Source organism: Lotus japonicus, chromosome 1 (genome assembly GCF_012489685.1).
Source record: "Lotus japonicus ecotype B-129 chromosome 1, LjGifu_v1.2".
NCBI lineage: Eukaryota > Viridiplantae > Streptophyta > Magnoliopsida > Fabales > Fabaceae > Lotus > Lotus japonicus.
Window position 1 is genome coordinate 102,813,563 of NC_080041.1, and position 18,824 is coordinate 102,832,386.

At 35.2% G+C, this 18,824-nt stretch overlaps 3 protein-coding genes across 3 annotated transcripts; all 3 read right to left on the reverse strand.

The window, feature by feature from the left end:
• Positions 1-204: 204 nt before the first annotated feature.
• On the reverse strand, positions 205-7,104 carry LOC130728577 (chaperone protein ClpB3, chloroplastic-like). The gene is made up of 10 exons (XM_057580084.1): positions 6,710-7,104; positions 5,889-6,107; positions 5,489-5,726; positions 5,082-5,277; positions 4,374-4,428; positions 3,956-4,106; positions 3,396-3,704; positions 2,659-2,924; positions 1,492-2,418; positions 205-731 (listed from the first exon to the last, which is right to left on the reverse strand). The coding sequence occupies exons 1-10, from the start codon at positions 6,935-6,937 to the stop codon at positions 402-404; spliced, it is 2,919 nt and encodes a 972-aa protein (XP_057436067.1). The 5' UTR covers positions 6,938-7,104; the 3' UTR covers positions 205-401.
• Positions 7,105-7,844: 740 nt separating this feature from the next.
• LOC130732354 (glycosyl hydrolase 5 family protein-like) lies at positions 7,845-11,519 on the reverse strand. The gene is made up of 3 exons (XM_057584419.1): positions 10,625-11,519; positions 8,906-9,503; positions 7,845-8,342 (listed from the first exon to the last, which is right to left on the reverse strand). The coding sequence occupies exons 1-3, from the start codon at positions 11,201-11,203 to the stop codon at positions 7,921-7,923; spliced, it is 1,599 nt and encodes a 532-aa protein (XP_057440402.1). The 5' UTR covers positions 11,204-11,519; the 3' UTR covers positions 7,845-7,920.
• A 3,134-nt stretch (positions 11,520-14,653) lies between these two features.
• LOC130728578 (membrane-anchored ubiquitin-fold protein 2-like) lies at positions 14,654-18,684 on the reverse strand. Its single transcript, XM_057580085.1, has 4 exons — positions 18,344-18,684; positions 17,553-17,842; positions 16,116-16,280; positions 14,654-15,162 (listed from the first exon to the last, which is right to left on the reverse strand). Exons 2-4 carry the CDS (start codon positions 17,683-17,685, stop codon positions 15,107-15,109), a joined length of 354 nt encoding a protein of 117 aa, XP_057436068.1. The 5' UTR covers positions 17,686-17,842; positions 18,344-18,684; the 3' UTR covers positions 14,654-15,106.
• Between the last annotated feature and the right edge of the window lie 140 nt (positions 18,685-18,824).

The following is an 18,824-nucleotide window of genomic DNA, read 5'->3' on the forward strand; positions in this document are numbered from 1 at the left end:
GATTGTGTTAATATTCAAATATGATTCTGAACTACACGTTTAATATTATATATCCAATCTACGGGAAAGAAGTTTGTGAAACTTCATCACTCTTTCTGAATTTATTAACTGCATGTAAAAAAAATTGTAGAGAAATTTCTTTGAGTAACTTATGAGTTTTAAAATTAAACCAAACAGTATAGTAGGACTGAAATGAACTCAGTCTTGATCATTGAAATCACTAGTAACATTATGATGGGGTATGTTTAGGCAATTCTTAAGGATGCTACTCATTCAACAGATAGGGGAAAAAATAAAAAAGATAAATATTTACACTGCTTTCAAGGGATAATTGATTGTGTAGAGGTTGATGGAAAATATTGTAAACTAGATATTAGATGAGACTACACCAGGATCATTGTTCAATTGGTACTAGGAGATGGTTCCAAGCTGTCACGAGTGGTGGGTTCTGACTCAGCCTCAAGCTTCCTAAAAACTAGCTTTTGCTGGGGAAGTTGACCTTTGCCAAATGCTGTGAGTTCAGTGTCTATTAATATTGTGTCCTCATCCTTAAACTCTCCTCTCAAAATACCCTTGGCAAGTTCATTCTCTACATTCTGCTGAATCACTCGCTTCACTGGCCTAGCACCATAGTTAGGGTCATACCCCAAACTCCCAAGAACTTGGACAGCTGCATCTGTCACATGGATTTTCATCTTGCGGTCTGCAATTCTCTTCTGAACACGCTCCAACTGTAATAAACCCAAGAAAACGGAAAAGAGAGAGATTAGGCATGTACCATACAAGAATAACTTGCAATCTTGAAAGAAGACTCTTAATGAAATTGACAGTTTCTTAGCTAGTACTTCCACAAATCAAACACGAAACATCAGAGACATAAAACCGGTTAAATGTCGATGTTTTCTTAAGGTCCACTAACATGGTTTGAAGCTTAGAATTATAGCAAACCCACACACCATGTGTCTTATTTTGGTGAGAACATAGAAGTCCTTATTTTAACTTCAAGCTTCTCAATGATCGCAAAAGAAATCCCAAACTAGTTTCTTACAGATACACAAGAACTAAACAATAAACAATGCTAGTAATAATTGTTAGAAAACAGGAATCAAACAATTTTTGGAAGAGAGGAGGCTGAGGAGTGTGAACATAGCAGCCTGTATTTTGACTTGAACTTATCTCAATGTTTGGATTTTGAAATAGTTTATTTGAACTTATCCTATAACATAAATGTCTATGCAAGTGTATGGAAGAGCTTATGTAAATAGTTTATGACATACCCAATAAGTTGTTTTGAGCTTATTTTCATAAATTGTTCATATTAGCTTATGAATAAGTACTTATACCTATAAGTGTTCAATTAAGTTGTTCACCTGAACGCATTGTACGAATAAGTACTCATGAATGCAAGTTAACCTAAACTCAAGAATTTGTAATAACTGTTAGAACACAGCAATTGAACAATTTTTGAGAGGGAGGGGAGAGTGAGATTACCTGTAATCTGACAATGCTACTAATTTGATCACGGTCTAAAGGCTGGAAAACAATATACTCGTCAACTCTATTCATGAACTCAGGGCGAAAGATGGACCTTGCAGCATCCATTACCCGGTTTTTTATTGTTTCATAAGTTGATTCTTTTGGCACACTATCGTCATCGGTGTTGAGAATGTACTGTGATCCAACATTTGAGGTCATAATGATAACTGTGTTGGTGAAACTCACTGTGCGGCCCTGTGAGTCGGTTACTCTTCCATCATCCAGAATTTGAAGGAACACATTGAAGACATCAGCATGTGCCTTCTCAATCTCATCAAACAAAATAACAGAATACGGTCTGCGACGAACTGTTTCAGTGAGCTGCCCTCCCTCTTCATACCCAACATATCCAGGCGGTGCCCCGATCAATCTTGAAACTGCGTGCTTTTCCATGTACTCACTCATGTCAATTCGTACAAGTGCTTCTTCTGTGTTGAACATGTAGGACGCAAGTGTCTTAGCCAGCTCTGTCTTTCCTACACCTGTAGGTCCCATAAACATGAAACTAGCTATTGGACGATGAGGATCTGAGAGACCGGCTCTAGAACGTTGGATAGCCTCGGCTACTGCCCTAACTGCAGGGTCTTGACCTACAACGCGCCTGTGGAGAACTTCCTCTAAATACAACAACTTCTCCCTTTCGGATTGTTGGAGTTTTGAAACAGGTATACCAGTCCACTTGCTTACGATTTCAGCAATATCACTTCCTGTAACTTCCTCTCTCAGCATAGACTCCCCAGAGTTCATATATTCATCTAATTCCTTCTCTGCAGTTTCGAGTTGTCGTTGCAAGGAGTTCAGGCTGCCATACTTCAATTCAGCAGCATGATTAAGATCATACTCCCGCTCAGCCTGTTGGATCTCAAGATTCACCCTGTCTATCTGATGCATAAATACATAAATCATTAGTATCTGCTGTTGAACATAAGTTAATATAATTAATTTAATTTCTAATTTCAATTATAATTACCAACTTAATTCATATACTTACACTAGTTTTCCACATCATGGAAACACTACAGAATCCTATTCATCCTACCCTACTTTTAAACAATCACTTATTTAAAATGAAAAAGAGAACCTTAAACCAAAGGAAGAAGAAAAAACTGTATATACACACACCTCTTCTTTGATTGATTGGATACGAGTCATGACAGACTTTTCATGCTCCCACTGTTCAGTCAGCTCAACCTGTTTCTCTTTCAAGAGAGAGAGCTCTGCCTCAAGACGACTCAGCCTATCTTTAGAAGCCTTGTCGGTATCATTCATGAGAGAGAGTCTCTCCATCTCCATTTTCAGGACTGCCCGATTGATCTCATCAAGTGCAGTAGGTTTAGAAGTTATTTCCATTTTCAGTTTGGCAGCTGCCTCATCAACTAGATCAATAGCTGTAATTTGGAAATGGGGAGCAATAAGTACTTTATGATCATTGTTGATACCAGTCCAAAAAGAAATTTCACTAAATAAAAGTGTAATAAATAGAGATAATCAGAACTATAATTTGATCATTTAAAACCAATCCTTCAAACTGTCATATAGCATGTATCTTCCTAAAAGTAGCCAAGTTCTATTGATTTAAAGATCCTTTCATAATGATTAAATAGCGGTTTATATCATCTACATCCCATTGGTAACTAAGCCTGAACATTTCAATCTTTTTAAGAACAATGGCATGCTTAAATCACAGTATTCGTAAAAGCATGCTTAAACCAGTCAGAAAATGCTCTAATCCAGAATTCAATTATCATTGATATATAATTTGTAAGGTGTCAAAATAATAATTTAAGTATTAACAACAGAATCAGTGTAAATGCTCCTGAAACTTCAGACCTTATGCAATTTAAATAAGTAATTATTACCTTTGTCAGGCAAAAATCTCCCGCTGATATATCGATCGGAGAGAATTGCAGCTTCAACAAGTGCACTGTCAGAAATTCGGACTCCATGATGTAGCTCATACCTTTCCCGCAGTCCCCTTAGTATTGAAATGGTATCTTCGACGGTAGGTTGGTCAACATAAACTTGCTGGAAACGACGCTCTAGCGCAGGGTCCTTCTCAATATACTTCCTATACTCATCCAGTGTTGTTGCTCCAATACAGCGCAGCTCCCCCCGACCAAGCATGGGCTTTAAGAGATTTCCAGCATCCATAGCACCATTTGTGGCACCTAGCGTGTGACAGATTATAATTGTTATTAAATCCTTAATCAGCATATTAATTTTCAATTTCTGTGGAATCAGCTACATACAGAAGTCAAATTTTAAGAGAATGACAATTAAAATTTATCATCTATGATCAGAATCCATGTTGATCTATCGGTATTTAAACCAATTTGCATCAAGTAATAGTTTGATTTTAGAATACCCAAAAGTCAATTATCTGAAAATGGAAATATCTTTGAAGCTTATTAGTTATTACCTGCCCCAACAACTGTATGAATCTCATCAATGAAAAGGATAGTCTGGCCATCAGATTCTGTTACTTCTTTAAGAACAGCTTTCAGCCTATCCTCGAATTCACCACGGTACTTTGCTCCAGCAATAAGTGCACCCATATCAAGGGATATAAGCTGAAAAGAGACCAGTGCATAAGGTCAATATACAACTCTAACCCAATATATAAACTTCCAGTGGAGGATGAAATAAGAAAATATTACATTTTTCTTTTAAAAATACAATTAAAACCAGGCAGGCATAATAGATATCATTGTAGTGAAATTGAAAATTGGGATAGAAACTTAAACCAATAATTTCCATTCCATGCCCACTTCTCCCCCCTTCGCCATCCATTCTCAGTTCTATCAAGAATAGCCCAAGCATTCAAATAAAGCACATACCCTACGGTTCATCAAAGCTTGAGGAACATCTCCTTGCACAATCCTCTGAGCAAGTCTGTTTTAATGGAATAATTAGGTCAATATGTAGAGTAGTGCAAACAAACACATCCAAATTATATTGCAGAGAAGAACAAAAATACTGAACTTGCTTGGTTTCCAATAAATTGAGAAAATCTCAAACCTCTGATTAAATGCATATTTCAAAGGCTAATGTTTAAACTAAGTACTAAGCATACAACATTGGATATTCCATTCTAAAATATGCTACCTTACAAGGTATCCAATATTCCAATTTTTCTTTCCTAAAACCCCGTAGTTTTGCCTAGAATTTGAAAAGAGAGAAACAAGCCTCTCAACATAATAAAGAAAGTGACATAGTTACCATTTTAGATTAATCACTCATGCCAAACTCTTAAATCTTAATCTCACTTCATATTTTCCAGAAATTACCTTTGCAAACTAAATATAACTATGCATTTTATATTTTTAAATAAATTTTCCTTTATTTTTCTTTTTTTGTTTCAATTTTCTAACCCATGCCGCATGTGCCGTTACTAGTATTTGTGAAGCAGGTTAGTTAAGACCCGCTACTCCTGGTAGAAACTTGTTACATTTATTTCAAAAAGATTTTTAACAGCGAAAGTACTCAACAAAAAGTAATGTAATCCAATCATAGGCAACAACTAGGAGGAAGACATGAGCACATACCCTTCAGAAATTGCAGTCTTCCCAACACCAGGCTCACCAATTAGCACAGGATTGTTCTTTGTTCTCCTGGAAAGAATTTGGATGCACCTGCGTATTTCATCATCTCTTCCTATGACTGGATCAAGTTTTCCTGCTTTAGCCATTGCCGTCAAATCCTTTCCATATTTTTCCAAAGCTTCATACTTCCCTTCAGGATCTATAAAAAAAATTCCAGATGATCAATACAAGATGTTGGCAGTCAAAAGCAATATAAAGATAGAAAATTTGCAGCGTTCCTGAAAGACACTTGAGACTTCAATGGAAATTATATTAAAACAAGAGGTAAGATAAAAAGAACACAATACACAGCTATATCATTATATTAAAACATTTAAAAAGAAGAGAATACACATGGAAATTGCCACTACCTTGGTCAATAACCGACTGGCGTCCCCTAATGGACTCTATTGCAGATTTTAGAGCCTGCTGAGATACTTGAAATTCTCTAAATAACTGTTTCCCAAGTCGTTGATCTTGGGAAAAACCGAGAACCAAGTGCTCAACTGACACAAATGAATCCTCATACTCTTTCCTGTAGTCCCTGGCTCTCTGAATCAATGCCTCCAAATCACGCCCCAACATTGAGCCACCTGATTCTCCTAGAACCTAAACAATTGAACAAGAGTTATACAACTGGGTTATTGCAATACAGAATAAAGAACCACATAACAAATGTCTCATCCACTTATAAGTAGCAGTTAGTAGTTAAGGTTAAACTCAACCAGCAAATAAACTGCAAGTACTCAAATTTCAATTCAAAATAATCACCTTTGGTTGCCGCTGAATGTACTTATCAGTAGCTTCTAGTAGCCGAGTGTTATCCACCCCAACCTTGGAAAAGATCCTGCGAGCAAGTCCATTCTTCTGCTCCAACAAGGCCTTCATCAAGTGCTCTGTCTCCACAATCTGATGCTTGTTTTCTTTTGCTACCTCCGGCGATGAAACTATCGCCTGCCACGCCATCTCCGTGAACTCTTGCTGTGTAATCTGCCATCGCATCAAAACTCCAACATCAAACCACTACACCTCACAAGCTCCAACACACATAACAAACAAAATACAACCCCAATTTACAAATACTCCACATTGCAAATCAGCTTAGAAACTACCACACCTAGTTAAATTGGTTGAGTTTGGCTAGTTAATGATTAGTTAATTAATTCTCTACATCTGGTACCCTGGTTCTATTTATTTGTCCATTGGAATAAAAAACACAAACACATTAAAAAATGCTTCTTTTTGTCCTTAACTCACCATTTGGACTACTCTGTGGAGGAGAAGCATAAGTATATAATTAAGAAAATGAAGTAAACTAAACAGTAAACACATAGATGAGATCATGAGAACAAACTTAGTAATATTCACTTTGTGGTTTACTGTAATCACTTTTCACCATTTAATAATCAAATTTAGTTCCTTCTGTCATCACTTCTCTCTCAAGTTTTTCTGCCCTTTAACCATGTTTTCCAACAGAGTTTGATAATTGGGAAAGCAAAATTTGCAGACTAACCAGCTTCTACCAAAATTTGCAATTGCATGTTTCAAAACGAAAGGAAAAGGGATGTGTGAGTCATGTTATGTGTTATTACCCTTCCATTTGAAGCTTCACAGCGAACAGAGAACCCCTGAGGGTTTCTTCGAATTCTGTGAAACCCATTTGCAAGATGGTGCCTCTGGTTCAACTGAAGCGATTTGAGGGAAATGGGTATTGCGGAAAAGGGGAAGGAGAGTTGGCAGTGCTGAGAATTCCGAGCACGGTTTCTGGTGCAGGAAATGGGAACTGAATGAGGAAGGAGAAACGACGTCGTAGAAGCCATCAACGATGGTACCTAGATGAAGCTAATGTTGAAGGGAAGAAGAGAGTGGAATTGAATAGGGAAGTGAACTCTGTGTGTTGCGTGGGTTTGGAGAAAAGAAGAGAAAAATGTGAAGAAAAAGAAAAGGAAACACGAGAGTGAGTGTAAACTGTGGAGTATTCTCGGAAGTTCGTGAAACATGTCGACGATGTGGGATACGACAGATACATAGTACAACTACAAAGCCTTTGCCACGTGGGATGTTTCAATATGATGAGGAATTTGAGTTTAAATGCAATGAATTAGGTTTAATTGCACTTTTAGTTTTTTAGAATCACGATTGTGTGAATTTATCTCAGTCTTTTAAGATTGGTGATTTTTGAGATATGATACTTTGAACCATATTCAAACAATCTGACTTGCAAATAACCCTCTTAAAGCCCTACCAAGCGAGATGAAGACCTCTGACCACCTCTAACAGTTATGCCATGTGCGCATCACTGCTGCTTTCAAAGCTCAAATATCCATGGAGCCACCGTCCCCGCTTATCACGAATTACACCTCCACACGCAGTGGACGACGTCGTATTATTACAATTCCCATCAACATTCAGCTTTACCCAACTCGCTTCAGGAGCATATGAAGAATTGGAAGTTGAAACTGAATGCGTTATATAATTACATGCTAAGGGGTAATTCTAAAATATTTATTTTATGCAAGAGTGAAAATTGAACCCCATTCTAACAAAGGTAAAATTCAATCAATTAATATTTTCTAGCAATTAAATATAGCAAATTATTGTGGTGCTATTTTTATTTTCAAATATGTTTTAGAATTTGATATCTACTTATTTTTAAATACAATTATCTATTTTTAAATAAATTTCGAAACTTAATTTCAAATCATAAGCTCTGAAAATTTTGAAGGTTAGAGTACTTTATTCAGATATTGAAGAGTATTAATTATATTTTTCATAAGTAAGATATATTACAATGTACATATAATTACACATTAGTTGTAACAAGCTGAAACCACTGGCTTTGAGGGTTGTCCAAACAAGTAGGATCATCATCCACACAGATGCATTTCCTGGTAACAATCTTAGGTGAAATGGTGGATTCCCTTTGCAAGCACAAGTTCTGACCATGTCCATCCAAGGTACTTAAATGAAGATTGGTTGCTGACTTAAACTTCCAAGAACTTTGCTTACTCTTGCAATCATTTGAGAGCTTCACTGGAGATCCATCACCAATTGCTTTTATGCAGGTGCCATTGCCCTCCAGTTTGATTTGTTGTCCTTCTAGACACCACCTACTCTGCCCCTCACAATCGTCCAATTCAAGTTCATTGTTCTCGTTAACTTTCACACATTGCCCACTTCGTGGGTGGTACATTATCAAGGACTTGCTTGAATTTGAACTTGGTTCTGCAATTAAAAAATAATAATTCATAATTTTTTCAATACAGTACAGAATATTCATTAACTTGTGTCATAGAGGATTTCATGTTGAAAATTCTTTGCTGTAATTAAAAACATATTAATCAAATTTTCACTATTAATTATTTCAAAAAAAATGCACTATTAATGATTGTAATTGGCTGAAAATAGACAGTAACAATAAGTCATAACTCTCAAAACAACTTTTACATGTAACTAATCCACCATATATAGTTATGTTACTTATGTATTGTCTAACTTAGCTGATGAGACTATATATAACTCCATTCTAGATGACTAATATATTGTTATTTATAAAAACTCATTTAAAAAGGTGTGTGTAATTTCCAACAAACCACTATATGTTTACCTAAAAATCTAAAATAGAGTTATTCACCATATGTAGTTTGTTAGGAAACATCATCTAATTATGCATTACTCAATTTTAACCCTCTGGTTGTGTATGTTAATCACTAATTAACTCACATAAATGATTTTATATTATTGTTTCTAACATTTATATTATATATATCAAAGGCCATATATCTTACCTAAAAGCTTCTTCTGCACAAGCTGAAACCTTTGATTAAACTGTGGGTATCTGAGTGTGCTAAAATCAGACTTCCACACACCAAAAGTCTCTTCCACAGTCTTGTTATTCTCTCTGATATAGTATCCACCTTGTGCAGCCCACATAGCCCAATCCAAGTCCAGGCCAGCAAGATAGACCAAAACACAAGACATGAACCTGTGGCTCTTCTCATCTGTGTTGCTCATTAGCATGCCAAATTCACTCATGATCAATGGTCTTGGGTTTGGGCCATCCATCAAAAACCCTGCCTTTTCATTCAACCCGTTGAGCACTTTGGCACATTTTTGGTTCAGTGGTTCTTCAATCCAAGCCTCTCGTGACCCTGATGACCATGAATATGAATGCACCTCGTACACCAATTTGTTACCTATGTCAATGTTAAGAGGCCTTGTCTTCAAGAAGCTTAAGTCAGTGTCGTAGCTCAAGCCAGAAACAAACACTAGAAGATTTGGATTTGCTTTGTGAACTGTGGTTGCTCCTTGGGTCATGTACTTGTACCAATCATTGGCATTTTGATTTGGACCTCGTAGTTCATTTCTCAAGCCTATTGCCACCACCTGGTCATAAAGTGAAAAATGTGAGATTAATTCTTTCGAGATATTTAGATCACATTAAATAGTTTTTTTTATAAGCACATTAAATAGTTTTTTTTCAAACATTGTTCAAAGATTAAATTATCGACTAAATGTTTAAGGAACTCAATTATCAATCATGTTTTATGTTTTATTAGTAGCTAAAAAACACTAATATCATGATTGAGTTTCTCTCCTAATGTTAATACGTAAAAGACCTAAATCTAAAACCTTAATTAAAGATAAGACAATTTGTAACCATTTTTGGAGTTTCATATTCATGCCTTTTGTCTTGAATCATCATGTTTTCTTTCATAATAAATATTTATATTTTACAATTTAATACATTATATCCTAAAAAATAACTAAAAAGTACCATACCCTCTCACTTTAGATAGACACGAGAGTAATGCCCTATATATAACTAGGGAGACATATACCACAAACTAACCACCGCGTGGCATGAAAGGTTGCTATGTAATTTTTTATTATTATTTAGACACTACTTTTAATTAATGATTATTTTTTTTTATGGAAAATAACATGCTAGCTAGTAGCTAGTGTTCAATTTTGAAAGACCAATTTGACATTTTATTTCGAACTTAATCATAGAAAACATTTAGTCACACTACAACATGAAATATTGCTTGTAAAATGGATGGAAAATTATTACATTAATAAAATAATAAGAAAATGGGTAATTGAATTTCTCATTGGACAATAGCACAAAATGTTCCGATAGTGATGTAGGTAAGTTTTATCGTTAATAAATTATATACTATGTCGACGGTAGATGATTAACTTAAGAAAATGGTTGGTAGACACTTCATCATGTACATACCCCAAATAAGAAAATCAGAAAATAGGAATGCAATAGCAAAAAATATACCGATAGGGTTGTGGGTAAGTTTTATCCTTAATTATATACCATGTTGATGGGTAGATGCATGATTAACTCATAAAAATGATTAGTAGACACTATTATTGTACATACCTCAAATAAGAATATTCGGAACATAAAAAGATGGAGAAAAATGATAAATGATGTATATGATCTAATGGAATGAGAAAGATTTGAGAGAAATGAAGTATATGTAAATATGAACCTGAGGTTTTCCTTTGACGCGTTTGGCAACAATGGAAAGCCCTTGTAGCCATTCCTGGGGGTTAAAGTGCCGATCTCCAAAGAATGCATTACCATCCTTCTCCCCACAACACCATCTAGGTTCACCAACATGGTTATCAGCCACTACCATCATACCTTGTTTCCCGAACTGATCAATCATAGCATCAAAGGCTTCTATATGTGTGATATTCTCATAATAAGGGTTGTGTTTTCTAAGTCCTAACCTCACACGATGGATCATCAAAGAGTCCAAGGTTTCTCCAACCTTGTGGTCACCATAGCGAGTGAACATGTGTGTGGCCCACGTGTAACGAACACAATTGAAACCATGTTCTTTCATTTGAGCTATAAAAACATTCAATGGTATCTTATCAAGACCCTCTGGTAACATTGCATTGAGGTGGGTTGACCAATTTATGCAATGAAGCTTCACCCTTTCCCCTGACTCATCATTCACTATCCATCTCTTGTTGGTTGAGAGGGGAAGAGAATGGGAAAGTGAAGCAAAAAGAGAAAATGCCAATAGCGAAAACAAGCACAAAGGTTTTGATTTTCCCATCTTGTCTAATGCAAATTAATGTAGATATGAGAAATGGGTTTTTGGTGGGGTTTTTATTCTCTTCGTGCATGTTCTTCGGTTATGAGGTTGATAAATTATGAGATTGGATTTGTCCAATTTTAGCAGGGGGGCTGTTTTGCGACAACTAATGTTAGTCTCATTTGCTATATGCAAAATTTCGTTGTGGCACTTCAAGTCATGTTATATTTGTTCATAGGATTAGTTAGGACATACTTTATATATTGGTTGTAAATGATTAAGTACCAATTGTAACTCTCTTTCAACGATAATTTAATGCCTTCCTTTGGAATCCCCTTAGATATTGCTATATTTAGAGTTTTAAGTTTTTTTTTTTTTAAAATCAGTTTTATGTTTGGAGATTCGTTAATATTATGGCTAAATTTTAACATGTTTTTAGTTTTTAGTGAAGGTTATACATGATAAGTTTTATCAAACAAATCATCATTGAATTAGCTTTCGTCTTGTAAAAAAAAAACCATTAACTTTTTAGTGCCTTCCTTTGGAATCCCGGCCCTTAGATATTGCTATATTTAGAGTTTCAAGTTTTTTTTTTTTTAATTCAGTTTTAAGTTCGGAGATTCGTTAATATTATGGCTAAATTTTAACATGTTTATAGTTTTTAGTGAAGGTTACACATGATAAGTTTCGTCAAACAAATCATTGAATTAGCTTTCCTTGTAACAAAAAGAAACAAATCATTGAATTAAAATTTGTCATCAAGTAAATTAAATATAAAAAAAAAATGAGAAAAAGGATGATGCACTGACGGTGTAAAGTTTTTTTACACCTTCAACCAATCAGATTTTAAGGATGTGTCACGTCAATTAATGAAATTAAATAAAAAAAAGATATTTTCTCACATCCTTGAAATCTGATTGGTTGACAGTGTAAAAAAAAATTTACACCGTCGGTGCATAGAAATTAAACTCAAAAAAAATTATATAAAATTTAAAACTAATTAATACTGCTCCATTTATCACTTTATGGATTCTAAGATTGCTTGTGACCTTATCAATGTCAAAGACCCTAGGGGTCACCCTTGTGCTTATCTAATCCGAGACATCTAATATTTAGCGGGCCAATCCTGGGAGATCTCCTTCAAATGGATTTACCGTGAGGCTAACCGCTATGCTGATCACCTAGCAAGATTGTGACATTCTTCTTCAATCAGTAATTTTGATCATAATCATATTCTCAACTCTTTGTTCCCCATCCTTAGAGATGATATTGTAGGGGTCTTATTCCCCAGACTTGTTCCTTAAGTTTCTGAAATTAACATGTATGTTATTTATGGAAAATGAAGTGTTTAAAAGATGAGGTGTGTATATATCATTACTATTAGTTTATTAGACTACATATATTTATAAATATTTTAGGACCCATTTGGTATGTTATATAGTATAAAATATGATAGTATAAGACTTCAATTGATAGTATTAATTAGGTCTAATAGGATAAGTTTGATAAAATTATTTAATATTAGACGGTGTTTGATCATACACGGTATAACTTATCATATCCTTTTATTAAATGAGAATAAATAGTATAAAAATGAGGATGATTTTAGTGGGTGGTGAATGAATAATTATACATCCACACCTCATTTTTGAAGTGTGGAGAGGTGGAAGAAGAGAGAGATAGGAAGAAAGGATAAAGAAAATAAAGACGTGATAGGTGATTTGATTGATAAAGACGAATAATGTTTCATTCACACCTCTCTTTGAGGTGGAGAGAGGTGGAATGAAGTGTTCATATATCATTATTGATTGATAAAGAGAGAAATAGATAGAAAATGAAGGTGGAAAAATGGTGGGAGGTGTGTATATATTAAACTCGTGGTGAAGATGTTGGTGATGGGTGGTAGTGGTGATGTTCAATGGTGGCAATGGTGGAGGGAGACAGTTGCGGTGGTAGTGACAGTGGTGGTGGTGGTGGTGATGGCGGTGGAGAGTGGTGGGTGGTAATGGTGGAGAGTATTGTGACAATGGCAGTGTTGTAGGGTTGTGCTGGTGGCAGTGGCGGTTTGGGTGGTAGCAGCAGGCCAGCGACGGCGGTGGTAGTAGTATTGGAAGGTGATGGTGATGGTGGGGTGGAAGTGGTGGCAGTGATGGTACCTGCTAGAAAACATGGATTAAGGACAAGGAAAATATACCCGTTATGGGCTCTAAGATGAGATGGGACACATGGAAATGATCCAACATGGAGTAAGGAGACACTTCTTGCATCTTCCCTACGTTGATGCCATCACTCCCAATGGGGGAGAAAACCCCAGAGGGGTGGGAGAAAGTTTTGCTTAGGCGTGCCCTAGCAGAGGATGAAAATTGATTTTCTTTTGTTTTGTATTCTAATTCATGAACCATTTCTTTACTTACCAAGTTAAAAGCATAAGAAGATAATTGGTTCACTCATTCCCATGTCAAACTATGGACGTGTGTCATGAATATGATTTGAACTTTCAATTGCATTGCGAATAATAAGTTTCGATCGGACACTAATGAGTAAAGTTGTCAAAGTTAGTCAATCGGCTCACCCAACTTGACTCTCCATAGTTTGGTAAAAAAAGTGAGTCAGCCCAACTCAATTCAAAAATTCAAATAAACCATGGTAATTTTGTTTTGCGACCTATACCAGTTGTGAGCTGGGTTGCCTTCGAGCCAGAGCCCATGCTAACAACTTTACTAGTGAGATATTGTTAAACTTACCCTTATGAGAATGGAGAGAGATCTTGGCTTGGTAACAATTGAATGTGATGTGAAACATGATCTGATCTCAATGATAGTATATGATAAACCATGGTATGATTTGTACTATGTGAATGAATTGATTGAGAACGAAGGTGGTTTCAGAAAAAGAAAAAGGAAAAAAGGGATTAATATGTTAGTCTTAAGGATGAAATTCTCTTGGAGGAAAGTATGCTTTTAAGGTGTTGACATTTACCGAGAGAGCAATATCATGAAACTTGAATAGTAGGACACTGAAGTTTTTTCTTTCCTCATAAAATATAAATGAAGGTAAAGGGATTAAGGGAATCCAAGCATCAAACCTCCATTTATAAGAAAAATTTAGTCAACCACTGCCACAACTTCTATCCAAGACTAGCAACAGTACCATGTAAATTATGTACATTTTTAGATGCACAGTGTAAAACTACGGTGAAGTCAAAATCGCGGTCGACAATAGCAATTTCTCTTAGTTTTTGTAACTGTCCACTATGATTTTGGCCTCACATTGGTTTTCCACCTGTATCCAAACATGTAAAAGTTCAAATGCATTAATATTCAATTTCCCTTCCATCTCATTTCTATCCATTTTCACTTCCTATCTTTCTCTTCTCTTCCCATCACATATCTCACTTCTTTCGCTTCTGTTTCTATCTCTCTCTTTCTCTTTCTATCTCTCTCTGAGAGTGGAGTGGGTGGAAATCAGGTGTCAACGTAATATTTTCCAAATTATAAGCACATTAATAATGCACATCAAGTATTCAACACATTTAAGTCTGTGAACATTTTACATCAGGCACAGGCATGAGAAGAATTTCAAAACACATATTATCAGGTACAAGATGGCAAACTAGTAGAAATTTCATCTCAACCAACATAGATACCAAATGACTGATGAAGCAACTCCTAGATGCTGAGACCAGAAGGAAAACAAAACATCTCAAATGAAAATTGTGTAAAGAAATTTACCACCACAGAGAAATCAGGGAACACTAGTAGCTTCACAATCTTCACCAAGTAATGGACTCTTTTGCCTGTACTCATAATAAGGCATGCTTCCAAATAACTTGTGTGAGGAAATCTTTGACAGCCACAGATTACATGCAAAATGAAGTGTCCCTAACCACCTAAGAAAGATGACATTTGCTATTGAATCTGGATGCTATAAAATAACACACAGACATTTGTTCTGCTTTGTTTCGCTTGCAGCTTTCTTCTCTGTATCAGGAAAAAAGACCAACATGTCAATAAATATCTGATAAAGTACCAAAAATAAATGACATCAAATTTGGTCAAACAGAACAGCAGCAAATTTACATCTGGATGAAAGTACTTTCCCAGTTTTGACTTGTTTAAGTCACATTTGGCACTGGGAAAGCATTAGTATAACAGATAATTGACGATACAAATCAAGTGTTCTGCAACATAGTCCACCTAGAAATTAAGAAAACTACTCATTGTTTGATCTTTCTGCTTTCTTCTTTTTCTAGAAAAAAGAAAAGACTAAATTAGGATTACATTAAGTTCAGCAAATAAATTGTAGAAAATAATAATTTGATGGTGTTATGATTCAGGTAGTTGCTACCCAATATGAAAATTGAATTAGAGAAAAATTAGTACTCTCTAAAAAGATCAAAAAGTTTTCAATCCTAGCTTCCATGAAGTGATCACTTCACAATTAAAATAGTAAAACTCAGTATTATTATAACTGTTAATGGAAAAAAAAAAAAAAAAACAGGTGATGACTTTTCAACAACAGCTAAGTTGAAGGATTATACGTCAGAATTAATCTGTCCATTAAACGCAGGTCTTAATATCAGAGGAATAGTTTTATAATGAAAATATATGCAGAAGTATATTACAAAAGCCAAATCTAATAGTCACTCATGTAAGTTATCTTTGGCACTCTAAAACAAATATTGATAATTTGATCTTCTAAAGGATTACATCCATAAAGTGATCATTAAACCCACTTAAAAATTATGATATAAAGGAAATGAACTCTTTATACTAGTAAAGAAAAAGATTTTGCAACCGCAAATAAAAAAAAAATGATCGGGAGCATTATTGCAGTCAACCTTTATAAAAAATTATTTTATCATAAAGCTTAATATACGAAAGATGAAGCTATCAGAACTAGCTTTTGACATTCTTGGAAATAAATATTAGACCTTTCTCTGTAGTAGGTGGTTGCACAACCACATGCATTGTAGTAACAGTATCAGGAGCATCACACAATGGGCTCTGGCATTCCCCAACTGTTCTGTTGTTATCCAAAATCTTTCCTGCACTTATTAACTTCATATCCTTTACTGTCCTTGGGCCATTCTCCTTATCTTCAAAACAAAAAAAGAAAAAAAAGAAAAAAAAAACTCAGGAGGTCATGTATGTTATAGCGAAGGTTCAGAATATATTAAACCAATATGGCAAACATTTGATTGGACTGCATGAAGTGTCTATTTAGAATATCACTATTTAGTCTTGCTGCTGTTTCCATCAGTGAATATGGAAAGCTTGGACCTTGGAGAAAGTATACGTATACTCATCAGACAAGTTCAAGAACGGGAGCAATGGAATGGGCACTAACAAGCAAACATCTTTCTTAAAATTACTAAGCAATAAAGAACACCTTAACCGTAAAAAGCTTTCCTCAACAGATTTATTAAAATAATGAGAGAAAAGTCAAACAGGATGACATGGGGTTAAGATGAAGAAATTGAATTTTAAGAAAGAAACTACTAAATGAGGGATGTATTATATATACCCAGAGTTTAACACATTTATAGTTTAAGGCTTTAATCCAGGTCTTATCACCTCAGATACTTTCATAATTAGAAAGCCCTAAAGAGTGTCTTTCTGTGAAGCAAATGGCATTTTATTAATGCAAAGTCTCGTCATTTTCTGATGGAGATCTATCTTGGCGGAAAGGAATCGAATAGACAAAACGTTTGCACATAGATGCCTTCGACATACTTATGCAAAAGTATATGCAGGACAACATATCTTTCACACACATTTAAAAAAAATGTTATATTGAATGGAGAAATATTTTAACTCCTACAATTTATTCTCTGATCTCATCACAAGTGTGAAATATTTTAAAGCTCTTTGCCACTAGCAATGGTCACATCTACACTCACTCAAATAGGTATACCGGTGTACTAAAAGGAAATTATTACTCCTTCGTCCTCAATATACATCTTCTAAACTAAAGGAATACATCCAACCCAATAGCCTTAGCTCAAGTGCCAAGTTCCTTAGGTACTAATTGACCCCGAAATCATATCCCAATAAAGTTGATTTGCATCAACGCAGACGTCAAAACACACAACCCAACCCATGAATGGAGAAGCAAGATTGTGCAATATTGCTCAAACGTGGATCAGCGCTGAGTTCAACGCCAAACCAAACGGGTACTTAGCCTACCTCACCCTCCTCAAACCACCCCAATCTGTTAATTTATATCGCAAAGTTCGTTATAAAAAAACAGAAAATGTACTACAACCTCTTATCATTTCTCACATTCATAATTTATCTATTAAACAGGGAGACCAAAAAGAGAAAGCGTACATGGAAAGACAATAACAACACCACATCTAAGAACTAACCTTTCGGCCACTGAGCAAGAATACTTTCTTTTAAAGTTGCAATACTCGTAGCTGCAGCAAAACTTTTGGGGCCAATATCAGAACCATCCGTCAACCTAAACTTGATCTCAAACTGCTCTTCAGTCCCAGCCATGCTCAGAGATCCAAGAAGCACGTGAAGTTAAGAGAAATCCAATAGCTTCAGCAGTATTATAAGTCAAAGACTATGATAAGAAGTTTTCTAGTGGATCACTTCAATTTAGTTTCATTAAGGAATAGCAGAATCTCAATCAAAGCATACCCTTGGTGTTCTGCAAAAATCAGACACAAGACAAAAGGTTGAGTAAGAGTTCCCTCAGTCACACATCCATACCCACATAACATGCAAAATCTGGCATGGAAAACAAGATACATCATGGAAAAAGTCAGGACAAGTTATAAATGTTCTTACAGAAACTCATGTCATAAGAATATGAATCAAGAAACTGAAAATAACTGAGCTGGATACATCCAAATAAATAAAGGGAATAAAATAACAGAAATCCAACCATTAAGTGCATAAAAGGAAACAAACATCACAACATGATTCATCAACACAGTCACCAGAAAAATAAAAAATAAAAAATAAAAAATAAAAAAAACAATTCAAGCAGCTGTAACAAAAAGAAATCCAATTTTCAAATGGGTATGCATCGAAATAAGAAAAAATCGAAAATTTTCAACTGGGTATGCATCAAAATCAGGAAAAAATCTCAAATATTCAACTGGGTCATCTAAGAATTGGAAAAAAGCAGAAAAGACAGTGAATAAACCTCAAAAAAATTCCGGGTTTCTGAGCTGGGTATGTATGTCACTGATCTGAGTGATGATTATGGCAGTGAAGAATTTGTTTACAGAAAGCCACCGAAGAAGAAGAAGATAAAGTGAATGTTTTGTTTTATCTTTTTCGGTTTTGGTTGGTTTGTGTTTAGCAAATAGCAATAATAATAATTGGTAGTGGTAGTATCAAAATAGGGTAACAAGGAACGAGGTTGGTGCTTCGGAATTTTCAAAGTCGTGGAAATCTGTGGTCAATGACTCCATTCTTTGTTGGCTTCTTCATAATCTCCGAAGGCTGTGGAAATGGAGAAGTTACTATGTAATGTGCATTCTTACAACATACAGTACAGGCCACACAACATAAATTACATAATTAATACATGCTGCCACTTGCTTTTTGGACAAATATATTAAGAATATACTATTAGGTAAAATCTTAGGTGTTTCTTATGTAAATATAGTTAAAATTATCGT

Excerpts from the sequence above, each read along its gene's own strand:
- LOC130728577 (XM_057580084.1), bottom strand. The coding sequence starts at position 6,937 with ATGGCTTCTACGACGTCGTTTCTCCTTCCTCATTCAGTTCCCATTTCC. Across the intron at positions 4,429-5,081 it reads AAGACTGCAATTTCTGAAGG|ACTTGCTCAGAGGATTGTGC; the intron begins GTATGTGCTCAT and ends CCATTAAAACAG. Across the intron at positions 3,705-3,955 it reads TCATACAGTTGTTGGGGCAG|GTGCCACAAATGGTGCTATG; the intron begins GTAATAACTAAT and ends GTCACACGCTAG.
- LOC130732354 (XM_057584419.1), bottom strand. The coding sequence starts at position 11,203 with ATGGGAAAATCAAAACCTTTGTGCTTGTTTTCGCTATTGGCATTTTCT. Across the intron at positions 9,504-10,624 it reads GCGTCAAAGGAAAACCTCAG|GTGGTGGCAATAGGCTTGAG; the intron begins GTTCATATTTAC and ends CTTTATGACCAG. Across the intron at positions 8,343-8,905 it reads TGTGCAGAAGAAGCTTTTAG|AACCAAGTTCAAATTCAAGC; the intron begins GTAAGATATATG and ends TTTTAATTGCAG.
- LOC130728578 (XM_057580085.1), bottom strand. The coding sequence starts at position 17,685 with ATGGCTGGGACTGAAGAGCAGTTTGAGATCAAGTTTAGGTTGACGGAT. Across the intron at positions 16,281-17,552 it reads TCTTGCTCAGTGGCCGAAAG|ATAAGGAGAATGGCCCAAGG; the intron begins GTTAGTTCTTAG and ends TTTGTTTTGAAG. Across the intron at positions 15,163-16,115 it reads ACCACCTACTACAGAGAAAG|AGAAGAAAGCTGCAAGCGAA; the intron begins GTCTAATATTTA and ends TTCCTGATACAG.